This window comes from Gossypium raimondii, chromosome 3 (genome assembly GCF_025698545.1).
Source record: "Gossypium raimondii isolate GPD5lz chromosome 3, ASM2569854v1, whole genome shotgun sequence".
Lineage (NCBI taxonomy): Eukaryota > Viridiplantae > Streptophyta > Magnoliopsida > Malvales > Malvaceae > Gossypium > Gossypium raimondii.
In genome coordinates this window covers 61,340,329-61,357,458 of record NC_068567.1, presented here as the reverse complement: position 1 = coordinate 61,357,458, position 17,130 = coordinate 61,340,329, and the positions used below count along the sequence as shown (strand labels likewise).

Below are 17,130 nucleotides of genomic sequence, written 5' to 3'. Positions count from 1 at the left end.
TTTTTAAGTGAGATATTTTTTGGTTATATTAAAATTATTCGGATTAAAGAATTTATAAGAAGTGTTTGTAGCTTTATTTGTGTAAATTACGATATTAATATAATGCTTAGCCTTTTAAGTTTTGTAATTACGTTCATTTTAGTATCTATACTGCTTTTCAATTCACTTTGGTATAGATAAAATTTGACAAAATTTTTTTATTTTGATACTTGAATTTAGATTCCATTAAAGTGTTATATTATCACACTTTTAAAGAATATAAGTTGAGACACTAAAATAACTTAATTACTAAGTTCATATGCTAAAACGGATCAAAGAAACTTAATTATTAAATTCAAAGACCCCAAATTATAATTATTGTGGGAATTTTATTTTATTGGTGCAAAAGTTACAACTTACTTTGACTATATATATAGCTTAGACTCATGATAAGCGCTAAAATTAACATATTTTAACCTCGTTCTTAATGCGTTCTTGGGAGATTATTCAATGTTAATTGTGAATTTTATGCTCCTAATCCTTTAAATTCATGTTTTTATAATTAATAGAGCATTTGGAAGCAAAAGAAGTGAAAAACGAGCAAAGATTGAAAATTTGGAGCAAGCTACAAGAGCCACACAGGATGACCCATTCCACACGGCCTTTTAGGTGTGGGTATTATTTCGCTTCTTGGTTGTTAATCGATTAATTTCCTGAATCGTTCTTTGTCGTGTTTGTTAGTTAAATAATTTAGTTAATTTTAGTTTTTAAATCGATCACTCAAATTATTCGGTTAAATAATAGAAAGATAATAATTACTAGTACTCTTAGTCTTTGTAGGAATGATACATTTGCTCATCTTAATTATACTATTAATTGATAAATGCATTTACATTAGTCAAATTTTTAGTTAATTTCGTAGATATGAACTCAAGCGAGAAGAATAAAATTAGTGCCTTTTATGGGTTTTTTTCCCTTTTCAATTTAATCTTTGAACAAAGTGAAATTTGGGAGAATGGAATATTTTTTTCCCAATTGGTTGAATTATTTTATTTGCAAAGGGAAGGCCTAGGAAGGGGGGGGTGAAAACAAAAGGTATAGGGGTATATAGGAGGGAATATGCAAAGGCAAATGGCAATAATTGTATGAATATGACTTAGGCATTTTTGGATTTAAATTGCAATTGCTTACGTGTTTTTTATTCGAAATTATCGTAACGAATATCATAAATCGTACAGTTATTATTGTTTTCTAATATTAATCTTATTATAAGTTTGTGTCATATATGTTCTTTTTTATATAATGCTTAGAATTACTCATAGCTCTTCCACAACTCTAAATAGGAGGATAATACACTTTAGCACACTCGAACCTACGACCTCCCACACTAACAATAATACCAATACCAATCGAATTAAAACTCAATCGGTAAAATCAATATTGTTAGATTAGGGTAGGGTTGTTATATAAATTCATATCACAAATTAAGTATATTTTGGGTACAATTGGATTGATTTTTTTTTTTTTTTTGTGATTCCCATTTCTAAGGAAAGAAGCATTGAAAAGTTGGTCGATACATGTATATATGTGGCTTATATAAAATGTAAAAGATGTGATGTAGCAAGAGGACACGAGCCCATGCAAATTGCAAATAGATAATGGATAAAATAATGAGATTAGTTCGAGATTTTAACCCTAAATTCTTATATTTGTTCATAATTTTCATAGAAAATATGGTGGGTTAGAAATCGGTAAAAGTATCATGGAGATTTTTATATAAGAAATCAGATTGCATTTTACTTTCTTTACTTAAAAAATAAGTGAATTAATCAATATACGTTAAATCAAAGAGTAAATTCATCATTCTAATAAAAATTTCATTTATTTCTACTGTTAAAAATTGTTTCTCGTACGTCAACAATGAGATGCACGTTATACCATGTCAATTTTAACAGTATGGTGAAGTTTTTAACAAAAAGGATTATATTGCTCCCTGATCTTACATACAATGATTAATTTACTCATTTTTTAAGTAAAAAAAAAAACTAAAATACAACCTGACTCTTAATATAAAGACCTCCGTGATACTTTTATCTTAAAAATTCCTCTCGAAGGGACTAGATTTAAATTACAATTTGCTCTATGATCTCTAGCGTTGTCCCTGTATTTGTCAAAAACATCAAATGATGATATCGTGAAAGTTTTTCATCTCATCATAATTAATCTCATCTAAATGGTTTCGAGTTATGAATTAGAGCATGGAAGAAGTATATAATATATATATATATATATATATGTATGGTATTGGAATTTTATACAAAAATTTGTACATTGGTATTTTTCATCGTACATTGATTCTAATGTTGGAAGATTCAAAGAGACCAAAGCAAGATATGGTGGGGGCAAAGATTCGTATGTTCTTATGCTGATCTTGTTCTGTCCTTTTCCCTAAAGTGCATATATAAAAGTCAATGACGGCTTCGTGTCTGTTTCGTTATTTTGCAATCAATATATCAGTTAAATTCTACTATTGATCCCTGTACTTTGCGAGAGTTATAGATTTAGTTCATGTACTTTTTGAATTTCGAAAGTTCAATCTTGACGCAAATGACATTTGTCAACCCATTAACTCGATATTTAATGAGTAATATGTGAAAATAATAAGTTGACATGGTATTACACATTTGATAATATGTTTTTCATGTTAGATTTTGGAAATAGCAGAACTTAATGAATTTAATAGTTATCGTTTGGTGAGGATTGAATTTTAAAATTTGGAAAGTACAAAAACTAAAGATGATCAAATTAAAGTGTAGAAATTAAATCCACAAATTTCGTAAAGTATATGGACCAATAACATAATTTAACCTATATTAGATGTTTTTTTCTATGTGTAAATTGTGGATTTAGTCCTTGTATTTTAATTTGATCATTTTAGTCCTTGTGCTTTTAGAAATTTAAAATTTTAGTCTAGATCAAATGTTAGGTTATTATTTTCACTTATTACTTACAAAAAACCAGTTAATAAATTTAACAACTATTGTTTGCATTAAAATTGAAATTTTGAAATTTAGAAAATATAAAAACTAAGAATGATTCAATTGGAGAACATGGACTAAATCTACAATCTTACACATAATACGGGACTAACTGTAAAATTTAATCAAATAAATTTAATTGTTATCATCTGGTCAGGACTAAAATCTCAAAATTCGAAAAATATAGCCGGGTTTTGTGCCTGTGTCAGCCCCCTTTTTTCCGACCTCAACTCACTATTTCCTTTCTTCAACCATGCTCCTCTTTTCCTTTATCGTTTTCTTTACTATTCCGTTTATTTGCTTTGCTTTTTCTCTACTGCTTTCGCTTATAGTATGGCCGTGAAGGGGTTGGTGGTGGTGCTCCGTCTCCGGCATCTCTTAACTAGGGTTGACTCACTGTGCTTGTTCCACTCGTGGCTTTTGTTGTTTTTACCTAGTTCGCTTTGGTGACCTTTCTTACTTTGTCACAAACTTTCATTTTGATCCTCATACAAGAGTAACGGAGAATCTAAGAGTCGAAGAGAACAAATTTGCTTCGACATTTAATTTGGTACTTTAAATTTTTTTTAATGTTTTTTTTTATAATAGTATATTTGTCAGGCAACATGATGTTGTTTAACCCGAATATCAAAATTGTACCTTAAAGCTAAACTCAAGTGCCAAATTAGAATAAAAAATAATGTGCTAAATTAAACGTTGAAATTAAATTTAAGTACCAAATGATACAATTAATCTTATTTCCATATAAAGAATTTATTGGTGGTGTTTTAGACAGTGGTGCACAAACTTCAACCCAAACCTAAATTTTCTATAGTCCATATAATGGGCCTAATTGGGTTATTTTTGTCACACTCTTGGATCCTCATCATTACTGCCGGACCTATAAGCCGGACAAAGATGTTCATGAGTTGAGTTAACATATATCGGACACATAAATCTTAACTCCGATTCAAAATTGTGGTTAAATCTAATTTTAGATAATTGAATTTAATTTTAATGTTTAAAACGTTAAATTTAGCTAGCATAAAGAGGGATTTACCAAAAAAAGCCAATTTTTTTATAAAATTACCAAAATAGGCCGGTTTTTTAATTATTTACCGGACTGGGCCATTTCCCCCAAAATCGCGCCACGTCGGAGTGATGTCGGGGGCGAGGCGAGAATCGCGTCACGTCGGTAGCGACTGCCGACGTGGAAGGAAATCGCTCTCTTGAGGGCGCGATTTCCTTCCACGTCAACAGTCGCTACCGACGTGACACGACCTCTCGTCACTTAGCGTGATAGCGGAACGCGATTTTGACCACGATTTTACGCTCGGATTTATGGCTTTTAGGGTTTAGGGTGCAGGCTTTTTAGGAGTTAGGGGTCCAGGAAAATTTTTTTTCGAGTTGACGTTTCTGGTTAAATAGTAGGAAATCGCTTCTACTAGGATGCTATTTAAGAAGAAATTGTGAAATAGTGGCCTCGTGGACGCGATTTCGCTACAGTGGTCATGTGAGAAATAATTTTTTTTTGACGTTTTCTGAGGAAATAGTATAAAATCCACCTCTCGATCAACGCACTGATCAGTTTCGGCTCCAACTTGCATCCCCGGCCTACCGTCGCCACGTGCCAAAATCCCGCTTCCCGCAGGTAGTTCTCTACTAATGGTGATGGAGCATGCATATTCCGAATATTGCATTCCAATACCCGATCTTCAGCCTTTTATAACAAAAAATATATTAATAAATATCTAAAATACATAAATAAAAATATCTTAAAAAATTTAAAATTTAAATTTAATACTTACCATGTTCATTTGCTCCACCGATATGTGATTCCTATCAAGACGAATCAACGATCCGACCATTGTTGAAAATATTAAAATTTTAAATTATTTAAAAAATAAAAATTTTAAAATTTTCTTAAAAATGAAATTTAATGGAAAAAGAAATTTAATATGAATTTGGAGATTTTTGAAGGAAATTGAGAGGATTTTGGAAGGAATTTGAGAGTTTGAGAGAATTTTGGAAGGAAATTGATAGAAATTTTGAAGGGAATTGAGAGAAATTTTGAAAGGAATTGAGAGAATTTTTGAAAGAAATTGATATTGAATTTGTTTGTGAAAATAAAAGGGGTGGGAGGATTTATATAGTAAAAAAAAATTTGACCGTTGGGGGAGGCAACGGTCAATTTTTTGACCGTTGGGCACTGTTCACGCGCGCGTCTACATCGCGTCCACGTTAGCGCGACCTGCTGACGTGGACGTGACCTTCTGCCTCGTCCCCTGACATCGCTCCGACGTGGCGCGATTTTAGGGGAAATGGCCTAGTCCGGTAAATAATTAAAAAACCGGCCTATTTCGGTAATTTTATAAAAAAATTGGCTTTTTTTAGTAAATCCCTCTAGCATAAAAATATTTAAAAGAAATTATAAAATTGTAAAAAAAAATATAAAATAAATTTATAATTTCAAAATCAGAAGTTACGAAGGACAAAACCCTACAAAAACCATAGGTTTTAATAACAGCGCCGCCTTGCATGGGAGGAAGAGAAAAGGAAGTACTGAAAAATCCGCTGAGAGACAGCCGTACCGGCGTTGACAGCTAGCTCACCTTGGAAATTATTATTTATTTATTTAATCAATTTATTTATTTAAAGAAATGCTTATTTGTTTATTTTTCCACTCATCATATAAAAATAAAAAAGAAAGGTAACAAGCAATGAATTGAAAAGAAGGCATTTACTTCATTCCACTTTTATGTTTTAAAACTCCTGATAATACAAGAAAAAATATTCGATAGAAACCACACACTAACAAGCAAACCCATTAAACCCTAAAATAAGAGCCGAAGCTCACTCAAACCCTAAAACGCCTTAACCTAAGCCCAAGAACCGCCGCCACCTGAGTAACGAGATCCACCGTCACCGTATCCACCACCATCACGGCGTCCACCTCCGTAACCACCACCTCCATATCCACCTTCACGGCGACCACCATATCCACCGCCTCCACGGTTGTACCCACCGTTTCCTCCAAATCCTCCACCACCGCCGCCGCCACCGCCGCTTCGGCGAGATTGTGCTTCGTTGACGGTTATATTCCTTCCATCGAGACTCCGACCGTTCATTCCTTCAATAGCATCTCTCATAGATTTCTCATCACGGAAAGTAACGAAGCCAAAGCCTCTGGATCTTCCAGTCTCACGATCGTTAATGATCTGAGAAAAAAAATAAATAAATCAACAAAATCTCAAAAAAAAAAACTAAAATTTGTTAGAATCGATCGATCTTCGGCCCAGAGGGTATGAAGATGGAACGTACCAGCGAGACTTTAGAAAACAGATTAGAATAGTAACAAGAGATTATCGAGTAGTAACACAAAATAACAGATCAAGGATCACAGATCATAGACATGGAGGCCCAGGTCGGGTTGGATTCGAGTCAGATCTGGAGTCCGATCACTGCGACAAACGGACCTTCGAATCGACGATCTCGCCGTAAGCACTGAAGGCTTCTTCGAGAGCACGGTCGTTGATGGTCCATGCAAGACCTCCGACGAAGCACTGGTACTCGACATCTGCAGAAGCCATGTGGGGAATGTAATTAAACCCTAGGGGCGGCAGAGGAAATAAAGGGAAAATGGAAAGGGTATTTTGGAGATAGAAGAGAATGAGAGATGAAGAGATCTAGACCTAGTTCTTATAGAGGGAAAAAGAAGAGTGAGGTTAACTATGGTTACTTATTTTCTGGTTTGTTTGGTTGTAGGTTAATAATAATAATAATAATATATTATTTTTTTATTTTTATTTTTATGAGGTGAAATAAATAAATAAAAATGAAATCATCCATGTAAATTCTCATTTATCGTATTATTATTGATCGGAATGGTTTAATCGATTATGTCAATTAATAAATATATATGAACTAGTAAACTTCTAGTTTACTATTATTGCATAGTACAAACTAAAGGAAAAGCGGTAGTTTTGTAATATAAAGTTATTATCCAATATAATAGATTTAATATATTAATTCTTTTAGAGCTTGAATTAATTTTGCATTCTCTTGAGAAATGAAACAAATCTTATTAGATATATTTATATTCATGCAGATAAATTATTTATTTAAACAAAACTAATATCACAAAAATTTGAGCTCGAGTAATCAATCGAGCATGTTTGAAAGTCCCAAATAAAAGTAACATCAATTAATATGTTATCAAAAATCCAAACTTCGAAAGATATAAAATAATGCAACTCATATTTTTAAAAATATTATCATAAACTTTTTGCATGATTAACTGTCGAGAATAACTAGTTAGGTAAAAACATCAAAATCAGACATAATGTAAGGACTAGCAATTTTTTTTCATATGCATCATTGCAAACGTGCATGAAATTCAACTCAAAATTCAACCGTTTATGTTCATTGATCTTTTCCTTTTAGAATTGTTTATGTTATTTTTCTAAATAATTAATTAATGGAATAATATAAAGCGTATGAATTACCTTTGACAACTTTACAAAAGTAACAAGTTTCTCAGGAATGTACAGTAGGCAAAATATAAGACATTTGCAAAATCAAACCACACGAGTTTTTTTTTTATACTTCTTATGAAACAATTGATTATTACAAACAAGGTCCATAAAAATGTCAATGGCCAAATTAATATAGTAATTTTCATTTTGTAAGTTTATGAAAATGTTTTCAACTAAAACAATTTCAATAATTAAACATCACAACAATTAAACTTGAAATCCTAGATTAGAATCGACCCAAAAATCAATTTAGACACTCCTCAGAAATTGTCTTTACACATGTACAAGTATTGAAAATATTCAAATTCTATAGCCAATTTAAGAAGAGGCGTTAGGGGAACTCAATCTTTATTTGACTAAATTAAATCCGAACAATCATAAAATTCATTGATTTACCAACAATCATAAGTCTATTGGTTTATCAACACAAAATTGCATACTATAGAGATATAAATAAGTCAATCAATATTCATTTTCAAGTAACCTGTGAAAACAAAATTTAAAAGAATATAATTTCAAATATTTAAACCGCGTATCAAGTCGATTTAATATTTAAAGATGTTATTATTGAGAAAATAATGTAAAAGTAGAGATCTAATTAAGTTGATGCGTCTTTTTGTTCAATGTTGAGACTTGATGAATTTATCAAGAAGTAAACAAATTAAACTTTAATAGTAGATTGTAAATCCAATCAAAATTTATCAATAACAAACTTTGAGAATAAATCTTATTTCCCATTTTATATAGATAACGATATCAAAATTTTCACCATCCTTGAGAATATAAAAATTAAAATAAGTTAACGGAGAAATTATAATTTATCATGAATTAGCAAAAATATAATTAGACATGAAACACTAAATAAAAGAAACTTCCTATAAAAACTTTGCATCTTGTCATCTAAGATCTTGAAAATCATGGAAGATAAATTTGATCGTCAATAAAAAACGATCATTCTGAGTAAGATCGTGTTGATAACGTATAATAAAACTAAAAGAATTATAGTATGAACGAGAGAGAAGAGTATATACAAATGTTAAAGGATAATTCTACTTTTATTTCAAATACCAAAAAATTTATGCATGCCCTCTATTTATAGGGCCTCAATCACCATAGGTCACAACCATACAATAAAGAATTAAAGGTACCCTTGCAACTTCCAACCTATCGTCATCGCATTTGATGGTCTTTTTCCAATAACTAGGCTCACTAGAACTCTCCTTTGTTCCTCCTCGTCTCAAATCTCCCATTAGTTATGCCTAAACCGACATAAACTCTTCAAATCTTACTTTGAAATCGAGAGTTAATGTCTTTCGATCTCCTTCTCTGACTGTTCGATTGCTTGGGTTCTAAGGCGTGTTATTCTTCTCATTCTTGACATCGAACCCACTGTCAGGATCTGGAAGGAGAGCACTGAAGACTTAGTTCAATCGATCATATTTTAAAACAACTTTTTTATGTTTTATTTTTTATTTAATTTATTCCTTTTTGTTTTTCAAGTTCTAGTTTAAGGCTTTTTCATTTTTCCTAATGATGGAGATTTGGGTTGTAGGCTGGATCAAAGAAATTCGAGATTGCATTTCTATTTATCCTTACCACATTCAATTAAAAGGAACTTCAAGGAGGACTACTTTCAAACTAGTTTTTCCTCGCCTTGATGGATTTGACTTTCCCAGCTTATTACTAGCACACTCAAAGAGGGGAATACATATGACTAAAAGCCTAAAAAAAATATCCACCACTTAGGAAAAGCACTAGTCGAGGCACTGGGATATAGGGGAAAGACTCCATTTTTGGTAGGGTTTCCTAACGTTCAACCGAGAATCTAACCTATCAACAGAAAAAACAAGCGGGGTTGATTCATCTGTAACTTTAGGTATGTATGTTGAAGGGTGGACAATGGTGTTGGTGGAATTAAGTTTGGGTTGATTTATGGTGTTTTATGAGGTTTTGATAGTGGGTTTGAGATTAAGAGTGGAGGAGGGCACACCATTGGAATAGGTCAAAGCTTATGGCTTGCAAGCTTCCAACCATGAATTGACTTTTGCTAAAGATTTGGCGGAGCTAATGACAGGGGTGAAGCCATAAAATTTTGTTAGGAGGTCGAAATTAAATTATAATTTTTATTATAGTAAAAATACAATTTTACCATTTTAATAACCTATATCTTTATAATTTTTAAATGATTAAAATAATTTTTTTATCATTTTTAGGGGCAAACTGTAATTTTACTTTTATTAATTTAAAATTTTAAAATTTTTAAAAGATTTAAATGAAAAATTTGCCATTTTAGGGGGAGGTAGAGCCCCTGCCAACCCCTCTAACTACGCCCTTCAAATCTATCCTTCAATGTCATGGAACATCTTTTTTTCTTAAAAATGAAATAAAAGATTATTTTGAAGAACAAGGAGTATCTCATTCTAGATTAAGACATCATTATGGGTTAAGACAGAAAATCGTTTGGCATTCTGAAATGAATGAATGGAAAAATTGGTTAAGGAGTCATTACCAATATGATTTAGTTCAGAATATATGGCTAAAATCAGTTCCAAGACAATGGCGAAATAGAGTCAATCAACACTATCTGGCTCAAAATAAAGATTTAACAAAATGAGATTCAGATGAAAAAGAAAGATTAATTCATTACGAAAAAAAAAGATCTTCAAGAGAACTCGTTACTGACTCAAGAATATAAATTAAATCAAGAATAAAAATATAAAAAATCTAATTTAAAAAAATACTATGGATATGATTTTTTATCATATAAATCTATTAATTATGAAGATAAGAGGGATGATGATAAAATGGGTAAAGTTGGAGCACTCTTCGGAAATCAGGATAGATTTAAAAACATTTAATCTTTTGGAGAGAGTTGGAATTTCCATATCATCATTCTAATATTTAGATGGAAATTATATAAATTATTTATTAATTACAAAAATTTCAAGTGATTAAAATGATCAAATTATGCAACATGAGTGTTCATTTTACAATTTTTTTTATTTTCAATACTTAAAATAAAAACTTATGAAAATTGGATGACCAGCTTTGTAATTTCCCATTTTTTTTTGTTGACTACTTTTACGATATTATCTATTCATCTAATTAGCTAATTTGAAAAATAATAAACGGCCATGATAATGACACCATTGAAGATAATATTCCAATCTCTTGAGAAAAATCAAGATGATGATGATGATGACGACGACGACGACGACGACAAAGACACCATCCAATTTACTTTTCATTTTTCTTATAATATAAAAAAGGTCAAATTGTTAAAAGGTACTTGTACCATGTATTTCTTTTGGATTTAGTCCCTCTATTGTAGTTTGATCATTTATAGTTTGTTTACTTTTTCAAATATGTAATTTTTTTGGTTCTTAATTTTAAACTTAATCATTTTTAGTTCTTATATTGTTTCGATTTTGAATCCCCAGTCATGAATTCATTAACTAAAATAAAGTAGCTTTTTGTAAGTATTACGTAGAAATAACAAGTTGACAGAGAATTATACGTATGATAATATTGGTTAGTGTTGACTTATTTGTCAATTGAATTATAAGTTGCAACTAAAAAAAACAACCGTCGAAACCCTTATATACATTTGCAAGGCCTTGCACTAATAGTAATTCACTATGACTTAATAGTACATCATGTCATTTAAGTTCAACTCGCTCACCAAGTCGCAATTGTAATCCTATGCATTCAAGTGGGTTCACTCTCCCGTTAAGTGTTTTCCTTGGAAATAACAGTTTGTTTGCATACAAAATTGCACCTAATTCATGCTTCTCTAATGAACAAAACAGTGCTCACTTAATTTGCCCAGAGGCAAATCTGGGAGAGGTAGGCAAGGGCCTTAGCCCTCCCTCAAATGAAAAATTGTTATTTAAATATCCCATATAATGATAAAATTAAAAAAAAATTATAGTGAAATTGTACTTTGACCCCCCAAAATGAATAAAATTATGTTTAATTCTTTAAAAAACGATGAAATAATAAATTATTACATTTAAAATTTTATTATTATATTCCAACTCCTTAAAATAATTTAGATTCGCCCCTGAACTTATCCATAAACCAACAAACAAGTTTTCAATATACAAGTAGCGTAAAACTTGGATCTCCAACTAGTACGATCAATTAATACTCTTCAATTTAATCCAAAACTTGCTTTCCAGACCATATGAAATAGAGAGTTATCTTCTTTTTCAATAACAATATCTCTCCGAATATTATAAGTAAATCACATTAGGAATTCTTCAAATAATATACTCGCTAGATCAAATAACTTCACCACTTATATTATTGTATATCATTGCTCAAAATCCTAAAGAAAAAGTGAGTAGTCAAAATATTTAGGTGAAATATGCCAATAAATATGATAAATTATACAAAATGAGTTGCAACAAATAATATTAACAACATGTTTGTCGCGAAGATTTTAGAAACAATACAGTTTAACTTAATGAATTTAATATCTATTGTTTGATCAGACTGAAATTTTAAAATTTAAAAAGTATAAGGACTAAAAACACTAATATAAAAGACATAAAATAAATCCATAATTTACCCATAATATAATAACTAATAATAGAATTTGAACTAATAAAAATATAATTAAAATAAAATAAAAGTACATAGAGTTTGAATATGAATAAATTATTCCATTATCTCATCATTATCAAAACCCAACAAAAGATTAAACTGAGTCAAAGGAAAGATGTATATTCAATAAGAATATATTTAAGATAAATAAATAAATAAATAAATAAATAAATAATTCAAGCAAGCAAAAATCTCACAACCACCTACTCCTTGCATTGACTAAAAACTTGAATAAAATTCAAAATAGGGTTAAAAATAAATAAATACATTTTATAATTATTATTAATAATAAATTTCACTAAATTGAGTATATTTTAAAATTTTAATACCTGGCTTTAATTTATGTTTCAAAATGTAATTAAATTTTCTTATAATTACGAGAAGATGTAATTACGATTTTAAAATGACATTTTACATGTACTACTATTATAATATTATTAGTCTAAATAATTAAAATATTAACATATTTTATATATATAAAAATCGCTCCAATTAAAGGTGCTCATGAACTACGGTCAAGGGTTATTCCAAAAAATTTTAGACTAGAGTTTGAACTTGGTTTACCCAAAAGACATATTTTATTGTTTAAAATTTTAATAAAAATAAATTTTATTTAAATTTAATTATTAAAATAAAATTATTTTTATATTTATAATTAATTATAAAACAATAAAATGAATTGAATTGAATCGATCCGGATTGAAAAATATAAATCCAAACTTGGCCCAAAACGAGTCTAACCGATCAAGTCACTATAATGAGTTGAAAGTAATATTTTTAAAGGAAAAAATTGAGAATTTAAAATACAGGGATTAGAACTAAACTTGAGCATAATAAAGGGACTAAAACCCAAATTTTACCCAAAAAATTTAAGGAAAAGTAAAACGTGTTTGCTTAAATAGCAAGAACAGATAATTCCAGCACCAAAACAACTGTTAAAAAATTAGGATCTTTCTGTATTTTTTTGGGTCAACAATTAGCAGTAAAGTGAGTTTCCGTAAACAAATTCAGCTTAAAGAATTCACGAAAAAAATCCCCTTTTTTTCTTACAAAAACAATGAAAAAAAGACAGAGAATGTAATGTTTGAAGCTTTGGTTATATAACCGGCTTTAAACGAGATTAACGGCGCCGGACCTGGTTCTGTCGTGAGACGAAAATGGTGCCACCGGTTCAGATTTCAATCCCCACCACCGGTTCAATCTCTTTTACTATTCCTTGTTTAGTTTCTTACCTTATTTTTTTATTGCTATTTCTCTGAAAGTTTCTATTTTTCTTTATGATAAGTTGATTTGTCAGTGCTTGAAAAGGAAAGAGACAGAGTGTTCAAAGTCCACCACTTTAGTTTTTGACCAACCTTGATTGATTAATTAATTAATTAAGATTTTTTTACTAATTATTGATTCAAACTTTCATTTTTGTCTATTTTGTCAACTGAAAGAATTGAGAAATTAAAAAACACACACAGGCACACACACAAAGTAGATGAAGAAAAGTTGATAGAGATTTGGACCAAAAAGAAAAAGTATGAGTTTTTGTGTAGCAAGGTAAGAGCTTTATTGGGTTCTAAGTAAGAAATTATTTTTATTATTAGTTCTTTTATTTTTGTTAAATTCTCATTGCATATTATGTATAGAAGATAATATGAGAATTGGGTTTAGGGTTTTATGAGCCATGGTGGATCAGAGAAATATAGGGGTAGCTTTAGTTTTATTTTATCTATTGTTGTTGTCGCTGTTGTTCAAGCCTACGGTCGAGCAGCGACTGAGTTCGAGTATCGAGTTTACAGCTTTGTTTGAACTTAGATCATCTTTGGGGCTTAAAAGTAGGGATTGGCCTAGAAAAGTTGATCCTTGTTCGAGTTGGAACGGTATACGATGTGAAAACGGTAGTGTTTTTGAGATTAACATATCCGGGTTTAGAAGGACAACTGTCGGTAGACAAAACCCGCGGTTTGCCGTTGATTCCCTTGTGAATTTTACGCGTTTGGTCTCTTTTAATGCCTCTAAGTTCTTGCTTCCTGGTTCGATCCCGGATTGGTTTGGCCGACGGTTGTTGACACTACAAGTGTTGGATCTCAGGTCTTGTAATATCACTGGTGTTATACCTTCGAGTATTGGGAATTTGAGTAACTTGAGTATTCTGTATTTGTCGGATAATAGGCTTACCGGGGCGATTCCTTCGAGTTTGGGTCGATTGTTAAGCCTTTCAGTTCTTGATCTTTCGAATAATTTACTTACCGGGTCGATTCCTCCTGGCATTGGGGCACTTTCGCAACTACAAATCTTGAATCTTTCTAGCAATAGTTTAAGGTTTTCGATACCTGCACAACTTGGTGACCTCGATAGCTTGGTTGACCTTGATCTCAGCAGTAACAGTTTGTCAGGGTTGGTACCGGAGGATCTTAGTGGTTTACGGAATTTGCAGAGAATGGTCTTAGGGAACAACGGTCTCACTGGGTTGTTGCCGGTCAATTTGTTCCGATCTCCAAGTTTGTTGCAGGTTATAGTCCTTAGAAACAATAGTTTCACCGGTGAACTCCCTGAAGTAATATGGTCAATATCAGGGTTGAACCTGCTCGATATCTCTCAGAATAACTTCACCACCGAGCTGCCGAATTTTGCTTCGTATGATAATGCCACTGCTGCAGTACTCGACATTTCCGGGAACAAGTTTTATGGAAGTCTCACGACTGTACTCAGACGGTTCAGTTCTATGAATTTGTCGGAAAACTATTTTGAAGGCAGTGTTCCAGATTTTGTGCTTGGCAATGCATCTCTCGGTACTAATTGTCTCCAAAACGTGTCAAATCAGAGGACTTTGACAGATTGTGTATCATTCTATGGCGAGAGGGGCCTGAGTTTCGATAATTTCGGGCCTCCACCTCCCGAAAGTGGGAAGAGTAACAGCAACAGAAATAGAATTATATTGGCTGCGGTTTTAGGCGGAGCCGGATTTATCATGCTACTAACGTTGTTTCTATTGCTAGTCCTACGTGTCCGTACACGAAGGAGAGTAAGTCATAGAGGGATTGATGTAGGACAAGTCTGTGCTGAAACAACACCTCCTTCGCCTGGATTAGCTATTAATTTTTCGAGCCTAGGTGATCTATTTACGTATCAGCAACTTCTTCAAGCCACCGGTAATTTCACTGAAGCGAACCTCATCAAGCACGGCCATTCTGGGGATCTCTTCAAGGGTATCTTAGAAAGTGGGCTTCCTGTTGTCATCAAAAGGGTCGATTTGCAATCGATTAAAAAGGAAGTGTACTTATCAGAATTGGATTTCTTTAACAGATTTACGCATACACGACTGGTTCCCCTATTGGGACACTGCTTGGAGAAAGAGAACGAAAAATTCTTGGTTTATAAATATATGCCGAACGGGGACTTGTTGAGTTCTTTGTACAGGAAAATCAATTCAGAAACTGATGGTTTACAGTCGTTAGATTGGATAACAAGATTGAAAATTGCTATAGGAGCTGCCGAAGGCCTCTCTTACCTTCATCATGAATGCACACCACCGATCGTCCATAGGTATTTTTTTCAGCTTCCCTTTTTTTATGCTTAAATTTCCGAATTTAGTTGCGCTTTATGTAGGCAAACTATCGTATGATGAAGATTTTGTATGTTTCCGTGTTTATAAATCTGCATTGTATCAACAATATGTTCTTTTTTATGTTGTTGAAGAGATGTTCGAGCTAGTAGTATACTCCTCGATGATAAATTTGAAGTACGACTAGGGAGCTTGAGCAAGTTCTGTCTTCAAGAAGACGATGGCCGTCAAAATGGAATTACAAGATTACTGCAGTTGCCACGGTGAGTATTCCGTAGGGTCGTCCTTGTTCACATGATGAATATATCTACGTTCCTGTTTTTGAATTTTTATTGTTCCGAACAAAATCTATCAAGTTTTACTTGATAAAGGGTTTCATACAGCTTTTCTTTGTTGCATGCAGGTCATCGTCGGAACGGGGTTCTTCAGGTACGTGTACTTTTTGTTTGTAAAAGTTCAAGCTTATTTAGATCTCGATCGCCATTCATTGATTTCTTATCGTATTAGGCCCAATGTGTTTGTTCCATCTCTTATATGGTCGCATGTATAGGAACCAGCACCTATTGCCGTGATATCCTTGAGCTTTTGCTGAAATTTCCTTTTTTATTTGTAAAATGGCTAGATTCTTCTACGGCATTATGTGCATATGATGTTTACTGCTTCGGGATGGTTTTACTTGGACTGGTAACTGGTAACTTAGACATGAATGCATCAAGTGAAACCGAGATGAAGGAATGGTTAGAACAAACACTACCATATATCAGTATATATGATAAAGAACTTGTGACAAAAATTTTAGACCCGTCTCTTCTCGTGGACGAGGATCTATTGGAAGAAGTCTGGGCCATGGCCATCATGGCTAGATCATGTCTCAACTTGAAACCGTCTAGGCGACCCCTAATGAGATACCTTCTCAAAGCTTTGGAAAATCCATTAAGGGTAGTTAGGGAGGATCATTCAAGCTCCGCAAGGCTTAGAAGAACATCCTCTAGAGGTTCATGGAATGCTGCTCTTTTCGGTAGCTGGCGTCGAAGCTCTTCCGATATAGCAGCCTCCACCACTAGAGCTGAAGGTGGAGCCGACCATACATCTTCCCGTAAACACCATTCGAAGGAGATATTCATATTCCCCGAGCCACCACCACAAGAAACCGAAAGACTCCCGTCGTAACTAGCAGATAAGATTTATTTTGTTTCTTTTATTCTTTTTTGTTAATGAGACCTTTTGGCTGGTACCCGACAAGGTAAATCGGGATTCCAATATGCACATATACGATGGTTTATTTTCGGATTCGATTTTCGACAGCTTGTTTTCAGGGTTTAAGACAAGCTTTTTACAGTTCAATCTGTAATTGATCTTTGTTTTTTTTTGTTATGTAAATTGTTTGGATTACAAATTGAGAAAAAGAGTGTTATTTATATGGTCATGAAATTGGTGA

The 17,130-nt window shown here is 32.3% G+C and overlaps 2 protein-coding genes across 2 annotated transcripts; one reads left to right on the top strand and one right to left on the bottom strand.

The window, feature by feature from the left end:
- Positions 1-5,721: 5,721 nt before the first annotated feature.
- Positions 5,722-6,678, bottom strand: LOC105795308 (glycine-rich RNA-binding protein GRP2A). The gene is made up of 2 exons (XM_012624873.2): positions 6,473-6,678; positions 5,722-6,214 (listed from the first exon to the last, which is right to left on the bottom strand). Exons 1-2 carry the CDS (start codon positions 6,584-6,586, stop codon positions 5,876-5,878), a joined length of 453 nt encoding a protein of 150 aa, XP_012480327.1. The 5' UTR covers positions 6,587-6,678; the 3' UTR covers positions 5,722-5,875.
- A 6,392-nt stretch (positions 6,679-13,070) lies between these two features.
- Positions 13,071-17,110, top strand: LOC105795306 (probable LRR receptor-like serine/threonine-protein kinase At2g16250). The gene is made up of 4 exons (XM_012624871.2): positions 13,071-15,673; positions 15,827-15,955; positions 16,096-16,121; positions 16,315-17,110. The coding sequence occupies exons 1-4, from the start codon at positions 13,812-13,814 to the stop codon at positions 16,860-16,862; spliced, it is 2,565 nt and encodes an 854-aa protein (XP_012480325.1). The 5' UTR covers positions 13,071-13,811; the 3' UTR covers positions 16,863-17,110.
- Positions 17,111-17,130: the final 20 nt, after the last annotated feature.